The sequence below is a fragment of the Jaculus jaculus genome, chromosome 10 (assembly GCF_020740685.1).
Source record: "Jaculus jaculus isolate mJacJac1 chromosome 10, mJacJac1.mat.Y.cur, whole genome shotgun sequence".
In the NCBI taxonomy this organism is placed as follows: Eukaryota; Metazoa; Chordata; class Mammalia; order Rodentia; family Dipodidae; genus Jaculus; species Jaculus jaculus.
This window is the reverse complement of record NC_059111.1, coordinates 115,902,981-115,919,260: the sequence shown is the minus strand read 5'-3', so window position 1 is coordinate 115,919,260 and position 16,280 is coordinate 115,902,981. Positions and strand designations below refer to the sequence as shown.

The 16,280-nt window shown below is 46.0% G+C and overlaps 1 protein-coding gene across 2 annotated transcripts in view; it reads left to right on the top strand.

The window, feature by feature from the left end:
• Positions 1-16,280, top strand: part of Galnt11 (polypeptide N-acetylgalactosaminyltransferase 11) — a 37,388-nt gene that overhangs the window by 12,067 nt on the left and 9,041 nt on the right. The window contains exons 1-6 of one of the 2 annotated variants that reach the window (XM_045160651.1): positions 1,022-1,199; positions 5,604-5,932; positions 9,426-9,549; positions 10,919-11,085; positions 13,282-13,407; positions 14,909-15,158. In XM_045160651.1, the coding sequence (XP_045016586.1) occupies positions 1,153-1,199; positions 5,604-5,932; positions 9,426-9,549; positions 10,919-11,085; positions 13,282-13,407; positions 14,909-15,158 (1,043 nt within the window). In that variant the 5' untranslated portion in view covers positions 1,022-1,152. Of the gene's footprint in view, positions 1-1,021; positions 1,200-5,603; positions 5,933-9,425; positions 9,550-10,918; positions 11,086-13,281; positions 13,408-14,908; positions 15,159-16,280 lie in introns of those variants that run through there. The other variant, XM_004669565.2, reaches the window with a different exon arrangement.

The window sequence follows — 16,280 nt, the reverse complement described above, 5'->3', positions numbered from 1 at the left end:
GAGCCAGGTGAGGAGGTGAGGCGCACTGCTGAACCCACTTCCCACCTTTGATTGGGACGCGCCTCACTGGGGCGGAACCCACTGCAAGTTGAAGAGCTTTGTCCCATCAGTGAAAAATGTTTCTTGCTCTGATATAATGTTGAAATTTACAGAATAATAAATATTATTTCAAATTGATTTGGACAGAATTGTATAAAGTCATCACTTGATTTGAGTGTCTTCCTTTCACAGTGTTTCTACATTCATCATTACGTCCTAGACTGAGAGAGGAAGACCTGATTGCTGACATACTTAAATCGGATGGACCAATTTAAACTGGATGGCCATCTCCCCCTTTCCCTCTCTTCCCACTACACATTTATTTTCCCACGTGTGCTCTGGCCACACAGTACACTGTGCTTTCGCACTGCACAGACTTGAAATGCTCCTTAATCTCTTCTGGAGCAGAAATAGTGCTTTTGAGTATTATGCAAACGAGCCTTATTACTTGTTAGCACTGGACACTGGGAGGGTTTGAGAAGCCGGAGCCTTGCCTGCTGGGACCATTGCAGGTCTAGCATTTCTTACCTGCCACACTCCCTACCTCTTCCTCACCTGTGTGGGGAGCCCATACTGTATAGCCTCGGGGTTCTCTGTCTTCCATGCTCAGCTGCTTCTGCAGTTTCTCCTAACAGCCGTCATTCAGCCACCTAGGAGGCTCTAGCCCATAGGCCGAGTCCACGTTTTCATATTTCTCCTCGCATTTCTCTTTGCTGCCTTAAGCCTGTGATGTGTCACGCCGTCGCCGTGCGCACTTTGTCTCAATCCTGTTCCGTCCAGAGCAGCGTGCAGCCCTGGCAGGAGGAAGACAAGATGAGCGGACTTGCTCGATGCATTAGCTGGTCACTCATTGGACTTTATGGATAGACCACAGTGGCAATTGAGTGCTTTGACTTATTAACTCGACAGGTCTCTGGTGGAGTTTGCTATTTGCTTGCTATTAACTAACCTTACACGTTTGCTTTGACCTTCTTTGAAAGGCTCCAGCCTTGGGTCGTGAAGCCAGCAGAAGGCACGCGATGGCTATGAGAAGCAGGCTGGCAGGGGCGCTGGGCTTGGGCCATCAGTGTGCGCTAGAGCCGCACTGAGCACACGCGTTCGCTGGGCCGCTGAATGTCTTCAAGCTGCTGCCGAAGCAGGTGTACAATTGCTTTGCTTATGTGAGTGCTGATCTGTCTAAAAATCGGGTTCTGTTGCTTCTGAGCACTATCACAGCTAATGATAGAAATGATTGATTTTCTTGGTGTCTTGTGTCATATGTGCTTGAGGACAGGGATTCCGCTTCCTAAAGCACCAAATTGTCACATGGCTTGAGGAAAGAGCGTCTTACACAGCTGGATTGTTGAAATTCATGTCTACTGCCTGGAAACCCAGGATTCTGGATGTGAGCTACTGCCAGTATGATGGGGTGGGGGGGGTCATGTTCTGTGACTCTAGATAGTTGGATGAAATCTATGGGTGAGGTCTTTGAGCAGAAAACTTGATTTTGCTCTTTCAGGCTCACAGGCAGCTGAGAGGAAAATGGGCAGTGAGCAGAAAGGAAAGGACGTTTCAGGCTTCATCACAAAGGCCATTAAGTTGGACAAGTTTCTTGAGTGGTTTCCTATTCTTAGTAATATATGACTATGATTTTGACCTCAGGTTTTTATTGCTATTGAATAAAGTTGTGACCTCCATACAGAGCATTAGGCATTGCACGGCACAAACAAGTCGGCACTGGATGTACATATAAATTTCTAGCATTTTGGAAGCATATCGCTGACCATCCCACAGAAGCATTTCATTCATCTCAACAGCTGTTATCAAATCTTTGGTATGTGCCAGGCAGTGAGATACTGCCAGGAACAATAGATGAGTTTCTTGTTCTGATGTGTCTTCCTTGTTTTCTGGCTTGAGAGAAATACAACAATACATGGTAACCCTAGTGAGTGTATGTGTGAGACGGTGCCCTGAAATATTGCACGGTGGTCCTCAGTAGATCCTCCAGGTGCTGGCCTCACTGAGGTCACATTTGAGGATGGCTAAGACAGGTGAGAGAGGCAGCTCTGAAATCACGTTGAGGAAAAGTATTCTAGACAGAGGAAGAGGCACGCACAGTCCTAAGTGGAGCACGATTGACATGTGTGCTGATGCCAGGAGACCCGAGTCTAGGGCGGAACAAACAGAGTGAAGTAGGGGAATCTGGTCAGTTCTGTCAGCTGATATGGAGTGGACGGATGGTCACGTGCCTCTGTTATATGTAGACCTAATGAGGACATTAACATCTGTCACATTTCTTCTAGATTCATTCTGTGGGTATTTTCAGCATTTTTCCATGGAGTGTTCTTGGGCTAAACGAAGCGACATTGTGAAGAAGGAACTACTACTTCCAGCCATGGCCCTTCTAGAAATTACCCCAGTGCACAGGTTACTGTGCTTTGTGAGCTTGTTACCCTGTCTGAGGCTTTCTTTGCTGTGATTCTCAGGACTTTAGATTCGGAAGACCATTGACCACATGAGGCTAAGGAAGTCTGGCAAATACTTGTGTTTTATTTATTTAAGAGAGGAGAGAATGGGCACACCAGGGCCTCTAGCCACTACAAATGAACTTCAGACACATGTGCCACCTTGTGCATCTGGGTTTATGTGGGTACAGGAGAATCGAACCTGGGTCCTTAGGCTTCACAGGCAAGTGCCTTACCTGCTGAGCCACCTCAGGTAACCTTGTCTTGTCTTTCATTGGGCTTCCAGTTCCCAAATCTGATTCTGAATGGGGAGTTCTTCTCAGCACCTTGCCTGGAGCCCAGGAATCTAAACATTCCAAGGGTTTCTGTGTTTTTGTTTTATTTCTAATTTTAAAGACAAAGATTTTCTCACTGTTTTGTATTATGTTTGCTGCTTGATTTTTAGAGACTTTCTTTGTTAGGTAAAGATTTCTTTACTTTAAATTTGATAATGTTTCAGAGTTCTTGCTGTGCCAAACTATGCCTGAGAAGTGATTTTCCTGGTATCCTTGAGTTTACAAAAAATTAAGTGCTGAATTTAATACATTCTTTACTTTTACTGACCAAATCATGTGGGACTTCTTTATTTTTTGTTTGTTTTTCAAGGTAGGGTCTCGCTTTAGCCCAGGCTGACTGTATGTAGTCTCAGGGTGGCCTCGAATTCATGGCAGTCCTTCTGCCTGTGCCTCCACCTGAGTGCTGGGACTAAAGGTATACACCACCATACCCAGCTATATTTGCCATTTTCAGTGTTATTTATACTTTTTTGGATTAGCCTTGCTCATGCTGTGCTCATTTAACTTGGTTTGTAAAGGGCCAGCTTTGGGTTTTTGTTATCTTGTTTTGTCTTTATCTAGTCATTTATTTTTACTTATTTACTAGAGAGGGAGAGAGGGAAGGAGGGAAAGAGAGAAAGAGAGGATGAATGGGCATGCCAGGGCCTCCGGCCACTGCAAACAAATTCAAGACACATGCACCACCATGTGCATCTGGCTGAATGAACTCCAGACACATGCACCCCCTTGTGCATCTAGCTAACATGGGTCCTGGGGAATTGAGCCTTGAACCAGGCTCCTTAGGCTTCACAGGCAAGTGCTTAACCACTAAGCCATTGCTCCAGCCCCATCCACCTGTTTTTTAGACAGGGTTGTGTATTGGATTGGAGCTCACCAGCTAACACTAGACTGGCTAGCCAGTGAGCTCCAGCGATCTACCTGTCTTCTGTCTGCCCAGCACTAGGATTATAGGCACATGTCCCCATGCCAGCATTTTTACATGGGTACTGGGGATCCGAACTCAGATTCCCATATTTCCAATGCAAACTTGGGGCCATTTCCCCACCCCCAAGAAGTTTACTTTTTAGTGAGATTTACTGAATAATTTGTTTTGCCACAGTTTTTTAGGGATGATAATGTATATTTTAGTGATACGGAGAAATAGGTAATTTGTAAGCATCCCTGGACACACTTCATATGTGTGTATAGCTCTTTCATAGCACATCTCTGTCTGAAGTCAGCCCTGAGAGACTATTTTACACAAACTCCTCAGGAAGCTGTGTGAGCTCTGTGACAAACAGGTGTTATCTAATAGAAGCTCAGAGAGGCTGTGTTTGCTGTGTGCTGCAGTTGGTTCACATTGCTGGCAGAAATCACCCAGCCAAGAGCAGCTTCTGGGAAAAAGAGATTTATTTTGGCTTACAGGCTTGAGGGGAAGCTCCACAATGGCAGGGAAAAACAATGACATGAGCAGAGGGTGGACATCACCCCCTGGCCAACATCAGGTGGACAATAGCTACAGGAGAGTGTGCCAAACACTGGCATGGGGAAACTGACTATAACACCCATAAACCCGCCCCCAACAATACACTCCTTCCAGGAGGCATTAATTCTGAAATCTCCATCAGCTGGGAACCTAGCATTCAGAATACCTAAGTTTATGGGGAACACCTGAATCAAACCACCACACTGTGTTGTGTTCTTGTCTTGTTTTACAGGGTGTCATGTGAATAAAAACAGAATTATAATCATTAGAGTGCGCTCTGGGATAGTGGAACATTTGATTAGAGAGTAGAACTATGTTTTTCAGGTTGCCTAGGTTTTTAGTAGAGGGACAGGGTTTCATTCTGTAGTACCAGGCTGGTCTTAAACTCTGGGCAATCTCCCTTTCTTGGCCTCCTGTGTGCTGGTATTACAGACATGAGCCACCATGCCTGGCTGTCCGGAAGAGACTTGGAGTGTCTTGGGATGGTATGTGTAAGTGTGTGTATTTTGTTCCTGAAGAGTTAGAGCTGGAAATGAGCAGATTGAAATCAGCCCGAACATTGAGCAGTGCATACTGGGAAATGAATGAGCCAGCTGCTTCGTAGCCACTGGTGTTCTGACATTGACACACTTCCTCAGTCTAGTGTTTGAATCTCCACTCCCATGCTGATACAGGATTTGGGGGTTGGGGAAGAGCTTATGCACTAGGGGAGATTATGAATCCAGGGTGGGGACTGGAATGGGGATATATGCCCATGTGGAGGCAGGACCTGGGAGCCCTTCTGAGAAGCCGAGCTTGGGACTGGAGGGAAAACATGAAGGGGCTTTCTAGGAAACTTGAAAAAGGGCCAGAGCTTAAAAGAAAATGCACAGGTAGTAAGAGAGTAATGAATGAGCAGGAAAGAATTACCTTCGCCCGTCCCTGTAGCCAGGCTGTTGGAATGGGGAAAGCCTTACCAGGTAGGGAGCCCAAGGTTCAGGTGAGGAAAAATGAACAGCCAAGAAGCCCTTGCCCACCCAGTAAGCCCCTGTTAGAGCCTGTTGTGGTGGGCTTTACCACCAGGCTAGGCGAGTCTGAGAGAGCTGATTGGTTTGGACTCAAGGGGCTGGCCCAAAAGAGGCCTGTGTACCCGAGTAGAGGGCGCTGGCACTGAGCGGTGATGCTGGGCTGGATCTCACTGAATTCTCCCTGAGCCTTTCTCTGTGGGCTCCTAGTTCTCCCTCAGTGTGTTTGAGGGTGGTTTGGAAAATGGTGAGTGTGTGTTGGGTGGGTGATTTAGAAGTGTTCTGCAGTGTCTAACCTATGTCTTTTTCTTTTCAGGAAACTGAAATGGCCCTTCAACTATGCTAGGTCTATGATGGGAAGTGTCACAGTTCGGTACTTCTGTTATGGTTGCCTCTTTACATCTGCGACCTGGACACTTTTGCTTTTTGTTTATTTCAACTTCAGTGAAGTGACTCAGCCACTGAAGAATGTGCCCATCAAGGGGTCTGGGCCCCACGGACCCTTTCCCAAAAAACTCTACCCCCGTTTTACTCGAGGTCCAAGTCGACTGTTAGAACCGCATTTCAAAGCAAATAGAATCGATGAGGGGCCAGACACGCATGCTGAAGATCCCGAGGGAGGCCTGAGATCCTCTGCCGAGCTGGGTAAGGCGACAGTGGCTTGATCAGAGTGTGTTATCATTGTGGTTTCTCTTGAAGGCATGGGAGGCACAGAGAACTAGAAATACCTGTTTTTTTTTTCCTTCACACCAATTTATTTTGTTTGTGAACGAGCTGAAGTTCCATGATTTTTGCGGAGTCACCACAGAATTATCTTCTAATTTTCCCAGCTCTAACCTCAGCATTTCTTGAGTACTTGGGGAAGAACTAACAAAGACCAGAGACGTGAAGAAAATCAAATTAAAACTATGAGAGGTTTTTAATTGCTAGGATTATTTAGTAAGGGCCAGGAATGGTTGAAAAGTCACTTGACTGTATTTATTTTGAAAGGCAGATTGAATTAAACATCTGCTGGACTCACTGTTTAACCAGATTTGCATGTAAGAGAAATGAGATTCTGGAATATATGTTAGTTCATTAAATCTTAGAATAAGAATAGTACAGTCCATGTTATATTCTTCTGAACTTGTAAACAGAATCAGCTATGTACAAATGTGACCAGTCCAAGTCAGTGACATGTTATTGCTGAGCTGTACCTTGTGACTGTTACAACTCAGCTGTCCTGGTTTTAGCAAATTTTATTTTAAGGGCAAGTGAGCCAACTTGGTTATCTTAAAAACTTAAAAAAAAAAAAAAACAACACATGTTGCTCTTATAGAAACATTACATAATAGGTCATGGAGGAGTAAAACATAGTAAATTATTTTGGAAGGTCAAGAGAACCATAGAATGTAAAGAGGGAACAACATTAAGACATAAGGACTGTTTTGGCGAGGGGTGTTTCTTTGAGGCAGGGTTTCACTCTGGCCCAGGCTGATCAGGACCTCACTGTGTAGCTCAGGCAGACCTTGAACTCATGATCCTCCTACCTCAGCCTCCTCCTGAGTGCTGGGATTACAGGCATGAGCCACCACACCTGGCCAAGACATAATGATTTTTTACTAAAGGAGGTGAATTAAAATTATAGGAGAAACAATAATATTTACTTTAATTTTTTATACAGTTGTTACATTTTAGAGCACTAATGGAAAGTCATCTCCTTTACTTTGAATGACGATTGTATTTGTCATTGAGATGTAGTAAGAGAATTGTAGATATTTGATAATGGACTCAGATTTCTTAAGTGAAAAACTAAATTCCTTGTAGAAAAGCATAAAGAAACTACAAAAAAATAGAGTAAAAAATGAATTTGATAGTTGCAGGGTCAAAAACCAAAATTACATTAGCATCAAAAAGAATAAACTAGCCAGGTGTGGTGTTTATTCTTTTTGATGCTAAACTATAGTTTTGAATGAGGTATCTTGTAATTCCATATGAATTTCAGGATAAGCTTTTCCATCTTCTTAATAAAGCCTCGAATGGCTGCTTATTTAACACCGGTTTGCACTAGTTAGTGTACAAGTCTCATACCTCCTGGGTTAAGTTTATTTTCAAGTATTTTAGTCTTTTTTTTTTTTTTCGAGGTAGAGTGTCACTCTAGCTCAGGCTGACCTGGAATTCACTATATAGTCTCAGGGTGGCCTTGAACTCATGGTGATTCTCCTACCTCTGCCTCCTGAGTGCTGGGATTAAAGGCCTAGCACTCAGGAGGCAGAGGTAGTGTTAAATAAGCAGCCATTCGAGGCTGGTAGAATGTGTAACCATGTCTCTTCAGCTTCTGTTGTAGTCTCAATGGGCTTTATTAAGAAGATGGAAAAGCTTATCCTGAAATTCATATGGAATTACAAGATACTTCATTCAAAACTATAGTTTAAAAAAAGTCCACATATTCTACTGGCATAAGGATAAACACATACAGATCAATGAGATATAAGTGAAAGTCCAAAAATAACTCCTCTGGCACCTGTGGTCAGTTTTCCCTTGGCAAGGGCACTAAGAATGTTCATGAGGAGAGAGTATTTTTTTTTGGGGGGGGGGTTCAAGGAAGGGTTTCACTGCAGCTCAGAGAGACCTTGAATTTACTGGGTAGTCTCAGGGTGGCCTCGAACTCATGGTGATCCTCCTACCTCTGCCTCCCAAGTGCTGAGATTAAAGGCTTGTGCCAACATGCCCTTTAGGAGAGAGTATTCTCGAAGCAGAACTGGGACACCTGATACCCCCATGCCAAAGAATGGACTCGTGCCAGTAATGGTTACTTTCATGTTGCAGGATAAAACATCTGGCCAGAAGCAACTTAAGAAGAAACTGGGTTTATTTTGAAGAATAGCTTTGAGAGGAAGTTTCACCATGGCGGGTGGGAGGGATCCACATGGCAGGAGCAGGAAGGAAGTAGTGAGTCTGAGGTGGCAAGTGGCTGGGGTGTCACGTCACAATCCCCACTGACACACTTCCTCCAGCGAGGCTTCCAGGTTCCAAAGCCTTCCCAAAGAGCTCCACTAACTGGGCTAAGTATTCAAGTAGTGAGGCTGCGGGGCACTTTACATTCAGACATCCACAGCGCCCTTACTACGTAGTGAAAGTCACTCAGCACGGATCAGTGGTCTAAGTCGAAGAGCTAAAACCATGAAATTTTGCAAGGGAAAATCTTTATGAACTTGTAGTTGGTTGTTTTTTTTTTTAAAGCTATGATATTAAAAATACAAAGAATAAAAAGTAAAATACAAACTGGACTATATCAAATATTTATGAATCATATCTCTAAGGACTCAGGACCCAGAATATATAAAAAAAAAAATTCTTGGATTGGAGAGATGGCTTAGCAGTTAAGCACTTGCCTGTGAAGCTAAAGGACCTGAAGCTGAAGGTTTGAGGCTCGAATTCCCAGGACCCATATTAGCCAGATGCCCAAGGGGGTGCTTGCGTCTAGAGGTTGTTTGCAGTGGCTGGAGGCTGTGGTGCGCCTATTCTCTCTCTGTGTCTCTCTCAAATAAATAAATAAAAATAAAATTTTAAAAAATTCTTCCACCTCAACAATAAAAAGTCAAATAGCTCAGCTTAAAAATAAAAAAGGGTAGAGGCGGGACTAGGGAGATGACTCGGCCAGTGAAGTGAGCTCCGGAAGATCCTGGCAGCATTCGGCTGTGGCTGAGCCTCGGGGTCCTGGGGTGTGCTGGCTGGCTGGTCTGGCTAGGTCAGTGAGCTCTAGATTCAGGGAGTGGGAGTAAGAAAGAGACACCCACATTGACTTTGAGTAGACCCACTCAAGTGTCACAGGCACACCCACAGGCATACATGCTACACATGGAAAACACTGAGGCTGGAGAGATGGCTCAGCGGTTAAGTGCTTGCCTGTGAAGCCTAAGGGCCCCAGTTAGAGGCTTGATTCCCCAGTACCCACAGATGCACAAGGGGGTGCATGCATCTGGAGTTCATTAGCAGTTTACAGTTTCAGTGGAGACAACCCAGGTTTGAGAAGTACAGCCATTGCTATCTGGCTGTATAGGAGCGCCGTGCCTTCCTGGAGTCTTTGCATGGGAACAATTTTTGTAGTTGTATTTTTCAGACCTGGTGTTCTGACTCTCACCTTACTCTTTTGCAGGTATGATTTTTAATGAGCGCGATCAGGAGTTGAGAGACTTGGGCTATCAGAAACATGCCTTCAATATGCTTATTAGTAACCGCTTGGGCTACCATAGAGACGTGCCAGATACCAGGAATGCCGCGTACGTGCCTTACAGCTTCCTGCTAATACTTCCTGATCAGTGTGGTCAGTGTTGGTGTGAGAAAGCAGGACGGTGTCACGTTTTGCAGTTAGTGTTTATCACACAAGAGTATTCGCGATTGAGTTTCATGTGGCTTACCCTGGAAGCTCTGTGGCCCCAGCTTGCAGCAACAGTGCCAGGGCTGGCTGTGTGTCTTTTGGAATTTAAAACCACACGAGAAGGAGGCGGGGCAAGTTACATAATCTGAACCTGAGTTTGTTTTAATTATTTATTGGATTTATGGCAAAAAGGAATTTGAATTGGTGAATTACTATTTTACTCATCATCTTTTGGTTCATTATGTTTTTCTTTCAAAGGCTTTTCTTTCATGTAGTCAGTCATTCCCCAGACAGACACTGCTGCACACCTGTTAGCTGTGTACCCCATACGCCCTTGAAGTAAGTAGGCTAAGGCCTTGGGTTCGCAGGTCAGTCCAGCAGGGATGGCAGAGCCAAAGCAGGCATTCACAGGAGCTCATGGAGAGGGCTGATATAGGAGCCCGTGAAGTGGAGGTCCCAATGTGGAGTGGCCAGGCCTTGTAGCAAAGTGAGGCTCTGCCACAGACAGGAACAGCTGAGAGAGGGCTCTTAAGCATGAATGTGTTGTTGGAGGGACTGACCCTGTTCCCTTTAGCTGTGGTGGGAGAGCTACTGGAGGCTCGAGCCAGGTGGGGCTCAGACATGGAGGGTTTCAAGCCAAGGAAAGAATTCAAGACTGCAGAGTTTATTCATGTCAGTAAGGTTTTGTTTTTGCTTAAAGCCACTTTTGATCAACTTATTGTTATGTACATGGGAGCATTTGCTATCTTGGGATCCCATGGTTTACTTAGATCTTTCTACATTATCAGTCAAAAATAATGGTCTTTGCCAGCTGTGGTGGTAATTCCAGCACTCAGGAGGCAGAGATAGGTGGATCACCATGTGTTTGAGGCCACCCTGAGACTACATAGTGAATTCCAGGTCAGCCTGGGCCAGAGTGAGACCTTATCTCAGAAAAACAAACAACAACAACAACAATAATAATAATAAATAAAAATAAAGGTTTTCACTTGTAAGGTTTTCAGTGGTTTCCTGTTGAACCTTGTTGAGGAGAAGCTGGGTGGCTTATGATTGTCGCATTGAATGTGGGTGGTGACCACTGCTTCTACTGTCAGTTCTCATCAAGAGAGGTGTTGCCCTAAATAAAAGTGAGCAGAGGAGATACTGGAGGAAGAAATCACATTACTCGGAGAACAGAACTCTTGAAGGATAAACAGTGGCATTACCCCTTCAGAGAGAAGCTGGGGCATGATAGTAACACAAGACAGTGAGCCTCCTCCGTGTCTTCGCAGGTGTAAGGAGAAGACTTACCCCGCCGAGCTGCCGGCTGCCAGCGTGGTAATCTGCTTCTACAACGAGGCCTTCTCCGCCCTGCTGCGCACAGTGCACAGCGTTGTGGCCCGCACGCCAGCACACCTTCTCCATGAGGTCATCCTGGTGGACGACAGTAGTGACTTCGGTGAGTCGCTGTGAGGAGGCCTGGTGCCTGCTGTCACGGCCCTGGTTTAAGAGGTTCACTCTATCCAGTAGTTTTCATAATTACAGTACAGCGTAGAAAGCAGGAATTCCACGTTGGCCAAACATTGCACATCACTGGAAGCGCAGTGTGGCCTCAAGGTGAACATTGCTCTATCACCCAGAAGCCCCCTTGTGCTCCTCTTAAGTCACACCCTTGTCCCTGGCACCCGCTGACCTCTGAGTTTGTCATTCCAAAATGGTAAATGGAACCACTCCATCTATGCCCTGTTGAGATTGCATTTTTCACTCAGCACATAGTGTCCGAGCTGACATATTCCACTACAGCAGTTTCCAGATGCAGCTTTCTGATTCCTTTCTCTAATGGTAGATTCTCACAAAGAAAGACTTTACATATACAAGTTGGATGGAAGACCTTTTCTTTGCACACTCAGTCTGTTCTCAGGTTCCTTGTAAAATGCAAGAATTCAGGGCCTCTTAGTTGTGGGAAGTGGAGCAGCGACCAGCCCTGCCCGGCTCCCCCATCCTCCCCCTTCAGCATAGCACATAGCAGCCAGTGGCAAGGTGCAGCAGAGCTGGTGCTCAGGGGGCGTGGATGAGCAGAAGTCTCAGACTGGGCCGTGTGACGCTCCACGGAGAAAAGTGGGAAAGGTTAGTGGAAATCAGCTTATATGCAAAACTGGGACCATAAAACCACAAACTTCAGTCTGGACCAAATGGAGGGTTGCTAAATTCTAAACCAGAATTCCCAGCTTGTTCTGTTACTGTTGTGGAGGAATGCTCGACTGCCTTGACCAGGGTGGCTCGGGGGCTCTGGGCCAAGGCCGTGCCGTGTGAGCTCCTGAGCACCATGTAGGACAGCGCTTAGGTGCAGGCTGCCAGGCTGAGAGGATTGGTGGTTTTTTTTTCTTCTTCTTTTTTTTCGGTTTTTTGAGGTAATGTCTCACTAGTTCAGGCTGACCTGGAACTCACAGTGTAGTCTCAGGGCGATCCACCTACCTCTGCCTCCCGAGTGCTAGGATTAAAGGCGAGCGCCACCACGTCTGGCTTTTTTTTTTTTTTTTCCTAATCAACTTGTATTTTGCTTTTCATTTTGTGTCCATTTTATCTAAAAGGAAAAATTACTAATAATTGACAGTGGTTTGTACAGTATGCAATTACTACTTATTATTGCATATGAGCTGTTTTTTATATCACTGGTATTTAACGGTAAATGACCTTGCATTCACTAAAAAATATTATTTAGTACTCTTGAAAGAAAGGCACTAACTAGATTATGGAAAGGCCACATTTCCCACTACTCTTAGAATATATGTATGGGACGGTACAGTTAAAGTTACTTTGTAACTAGTGAAACAGAGCAGAATCGTGTATTCAAAAGACATCTACAACCGGGTGCGGTGGCGCATGCCTCTAATCCCAGCACTCGGGAGGCAGAGGTAGGAGGATCGCCATGAGTTCGAGGCCACCTTGAGACTACATAGTGAATTCCAGGTCAGCCTGAGCTAGAGTGAGACCCTACCTCAAAAAACCAAAAAAAAAAAAGACATTTACATTTCATCTTTTGGTTATTTATTTAGGTTTACTTGTGGCAGAGATAGGATCTCATGTCATCTAGGCTGGCCTCAAACTTGCAACACAGCTGCCGTTGGCCTTGAACTCCTGAGCCTTCTGCCTTCTCCCCCTCCCAAGTGTTTAGAGTGACTGCAGGAATAAGCCACCGTCCCTGGCTATTCCTGGTTTTAAATTTGGCTTCTTTGTAGTCAGCTAAAGAACATTCTATAATTGCTGATGGTAGACTTGTGTGCGCAAGAGTCTTGCTCCCATCCTCGGCTGGCTTCACACTTACTGTGTAGCCCAGGCTGGGAGCCGCCTCAGCCCCCAAGTGTGGAGATGTATGGAGGTGCTGTTCCATGCCAGGCTCCACTTCAGACGTTCTTAGTGCCAAACACTGTTCTGGGGGCGATGGGAGTGCTGGTGTGCTAAGGTAGCGACTCCTTGGCCAGCATCCAGCTCCCGCCATGGAAGGAACTGTGCTGGTCTTCCCATCTAAGCAGCAGATTCTGTGATGGTTGCTTGAGAATTTGATCTTGGCAAGTGGCAGACACCCCTGAAGGAATCACTGTAGAATGAATGCCTGTGTGTGTGTCATGAATTGAGTAACCAGCTGTATTTTCAGATGATTTAAAAGGAGAACTTGATGAATATGTCCAAAGATACCTCCCTGGAAAAATTAAAATCATAAGGAACCCACAGCGAGAGGGTTTGATTCGAGGAAGGATGATCGGAGCAGCCCATGCTACAGGTATGGTTGCCTCCTAGTTCTGTGGTGCGATGGCCAGTGCTGACATCAGTCTGCAGGCGCGGCGGGCGGGCGGGCAGACGAAGCTTGCTTGCTTGGGAAGACCTCGTCAGGCCTGCAGCCTGCTTCCCCAGCAGAGTCCAGGACTGAACTGACTCCTTGCTGGCCTGGTTGTTAATGATTGCCCTTCGAGCAGGCTTATCCGGAGTGCTTGTATAAGCAGGAAAGTCCAAGTCCAAGTTTTTTAATAAACAAGCAACCTTAACAAGGGCTGGAGAGATGGCTCCGGGATCAAAGGGGCTTGCTTACAAAGCCTGATGCCCTAAGTTTGACCCAGTATCTGTATAGAGCCAGATGTACAAGGTGGCACATGCATCGGGAGTTTGTTTACAGTGGCTGGAGGCAGTGGTGCACCCTTCCCCCTCTCTCCTAGCAAATAAAATATTTACAGAACCTCTTAACATTTGTGAAGTGGTTTATATTAATGAATCAGAGTGAGCTGCACACCTCTGGAGACAGGCATAAAGGACGCTTAAAAATGCTTGTGACACCATCAGGGAGAAAGTCTCCACTGGTAGAGACTCAGGCTCTCCCACTGCTTGCACGTTTCCCCCGTCTAACAAGAATGGACAGGCTACAGAGTCGGCGTGTTCTGTGGACAACACACCTGGTTACTATCCAGTTGCATTGTATTGGCTCCATTGTGTGTGTGTGTGTGTGTGTGTGTGTGTGTGTGTGTGTGTGTGTGTGTTGAACCCACACTGGCCTCAAGCTCCATGTAGACAAGAACTCTAGACCTTCCTTCCTCCACCTCCCTCTCAAGTGCTGGGATTACAGGTGTACACCACCACCCCACACTGTATTTTATTTTATACTTGTCTAAACAAACAGCTTACATTGAAGGACCATGTTAAAATACATGGATCTATTGCAAAACATTAGGTGTGTAATATTGCAGGTAATATGCAGACATGGAAGATTCAGGGAGGTAATTTTGGTTCTGAACTTGATGCAGCCTTCCTCATAAAGATGTTACTACTCCCTTGCTGTGCCCTCTTGCTTCAGAAACCAGCCCATAGGGCTTGTGGTAGTGACATTGTGTCTGTGGCTGGTGTTGCAATGGGTCTCCCAGCCCTGGCGGCCGCTCTTCTCCTGAGAGAGCTGTCGTAGTGTGGCGGTGGCTGGCACCCAGTGATGCCCAGTCATCAGTGATAGTGCAGCGGTGCGCCTTTTATTGTGTACTCAGACAGCAAATACTAGTAGTGTGTACTTACTTAAGGTTTGATAAAAAGTACTTATTTGTGAGCAGAGAGAGAAAGTGAGCATGTGTGCACCAGGGCCTCCTGCCACTGCATATGACCTTTAGGCACATGTGCCACTTTGTGCATCTGGCTTTACATGGGGGTGAGATACCAGGGAATTGAACTCAGACCATTAGGGTTTGTAAGCAAGTGCCTTAAACCTCTAAGCCATCTGTCCCCAGCCTCACCCTTTGCCTCCTTAGGACAAGTCCTGGTGTTTCTGGACAGCCACTGTGAGGTGAATGTGATGTGGCTGCAGCCCCTGCTGGCCATCATCCACAAGGACCCCCACACCGTGGTGTGTCCCGTCATTGACATTATCAGCGCCGACACGCTGGCATACAGCTCGTCCCCGGTGGTGCGCGGTGGGTTCAACTGGGGGCTGCACTTCAAGTGGGATCTTGTTCCCCTCTCGGAGCTGGGAGGAGTGGATGGAGCCACAGCGCCAATAAGGTGAGACTGTTCTTCTGTGCTGAGGAAGACCCGGCAGCCCTTCCTGAGACAAGTCAGAAGACCAAAGGGAATGCTTCCTGTGAGGGGCAGGAGTGTTGGCGTCATTTCTCCATTCCCGTGCTGGAGTGCTTGCACACTCACAGGCATTCGGCCAAGTCCTAAGATGTGGGCTGTGCCCAAGACCTGCCAGTGTCCTCGAATGCTGGGCTGGGCTGGGCTGGGTGAGGCACGTGGAGGACTATGGAGTCCCTGCTGGGCTGGGTACAGATTGAATGTTTGCATGTACATATGAGATGGCTTGAGGGTGGGAGCCAAGTCCCATGACCTGGAGGTGATTTTATGTGTGCTTTGAGAACCTCTGTTACAGACAAGAAGCCCGCCTCAGTCTTATCTTTGCTTATTGAAGGTCATCTCTATTTTTCAGTGGCTGTTTAAACTTTTTACTTCCCTGTGGTGTTGTCATGTGTGTACATGGTCTTTCACTTGGGGTGTGCATGTGCATCTGTGCATGTGGAGACAGGGCCTGTCTCCGAACTGGAGCTCACAGCCATGAGTCCTGGGAGCCTCCTGTTTGTCTTGCCAGCCCCGGGTGACAGGCACGTGCTGCTGCACCTGGCTCTTTGCGTTCAGTGCTGGGACCCCAAACTCAGGTCCTCTCACTTTTCTGACTGAGCCATCTCCCCAGCTCCTACATGTCCATCTGTCCTAGCCCAGGCTGGCTTTATATGTTTCTTTGCCAAACTCTCAACCTTGTCTTGTGTCTTTGACCTGATTGAGCAGTTATTTTGAACTCTGGTAACTTCATTGTTAGAACTCCTGCACCTCGATTTCTATTGTAGATTGTTTTTCTCTTGCTTTGCTTCATGTGATTTCTTTTAGAACTTTTTAATTTATAACTTCTATAATTATAGGCAATAAACCATGATAATTCCCTCCCCCACTTTCTCCTTTCCAAATCCACTCACCATCATATCCCCTCCCCCTCTCAATTAGTCTCTTTTTTATTATGATGTCATCTCCTATTATAAGGGTTTTGTGTAGGTAGTGTCAGGCACTGCGAGGTCATGGATATCCAGGCCATTCTGTGCCAGGAATAGTGCATTGTGTAAGGAGTCCTTCCTT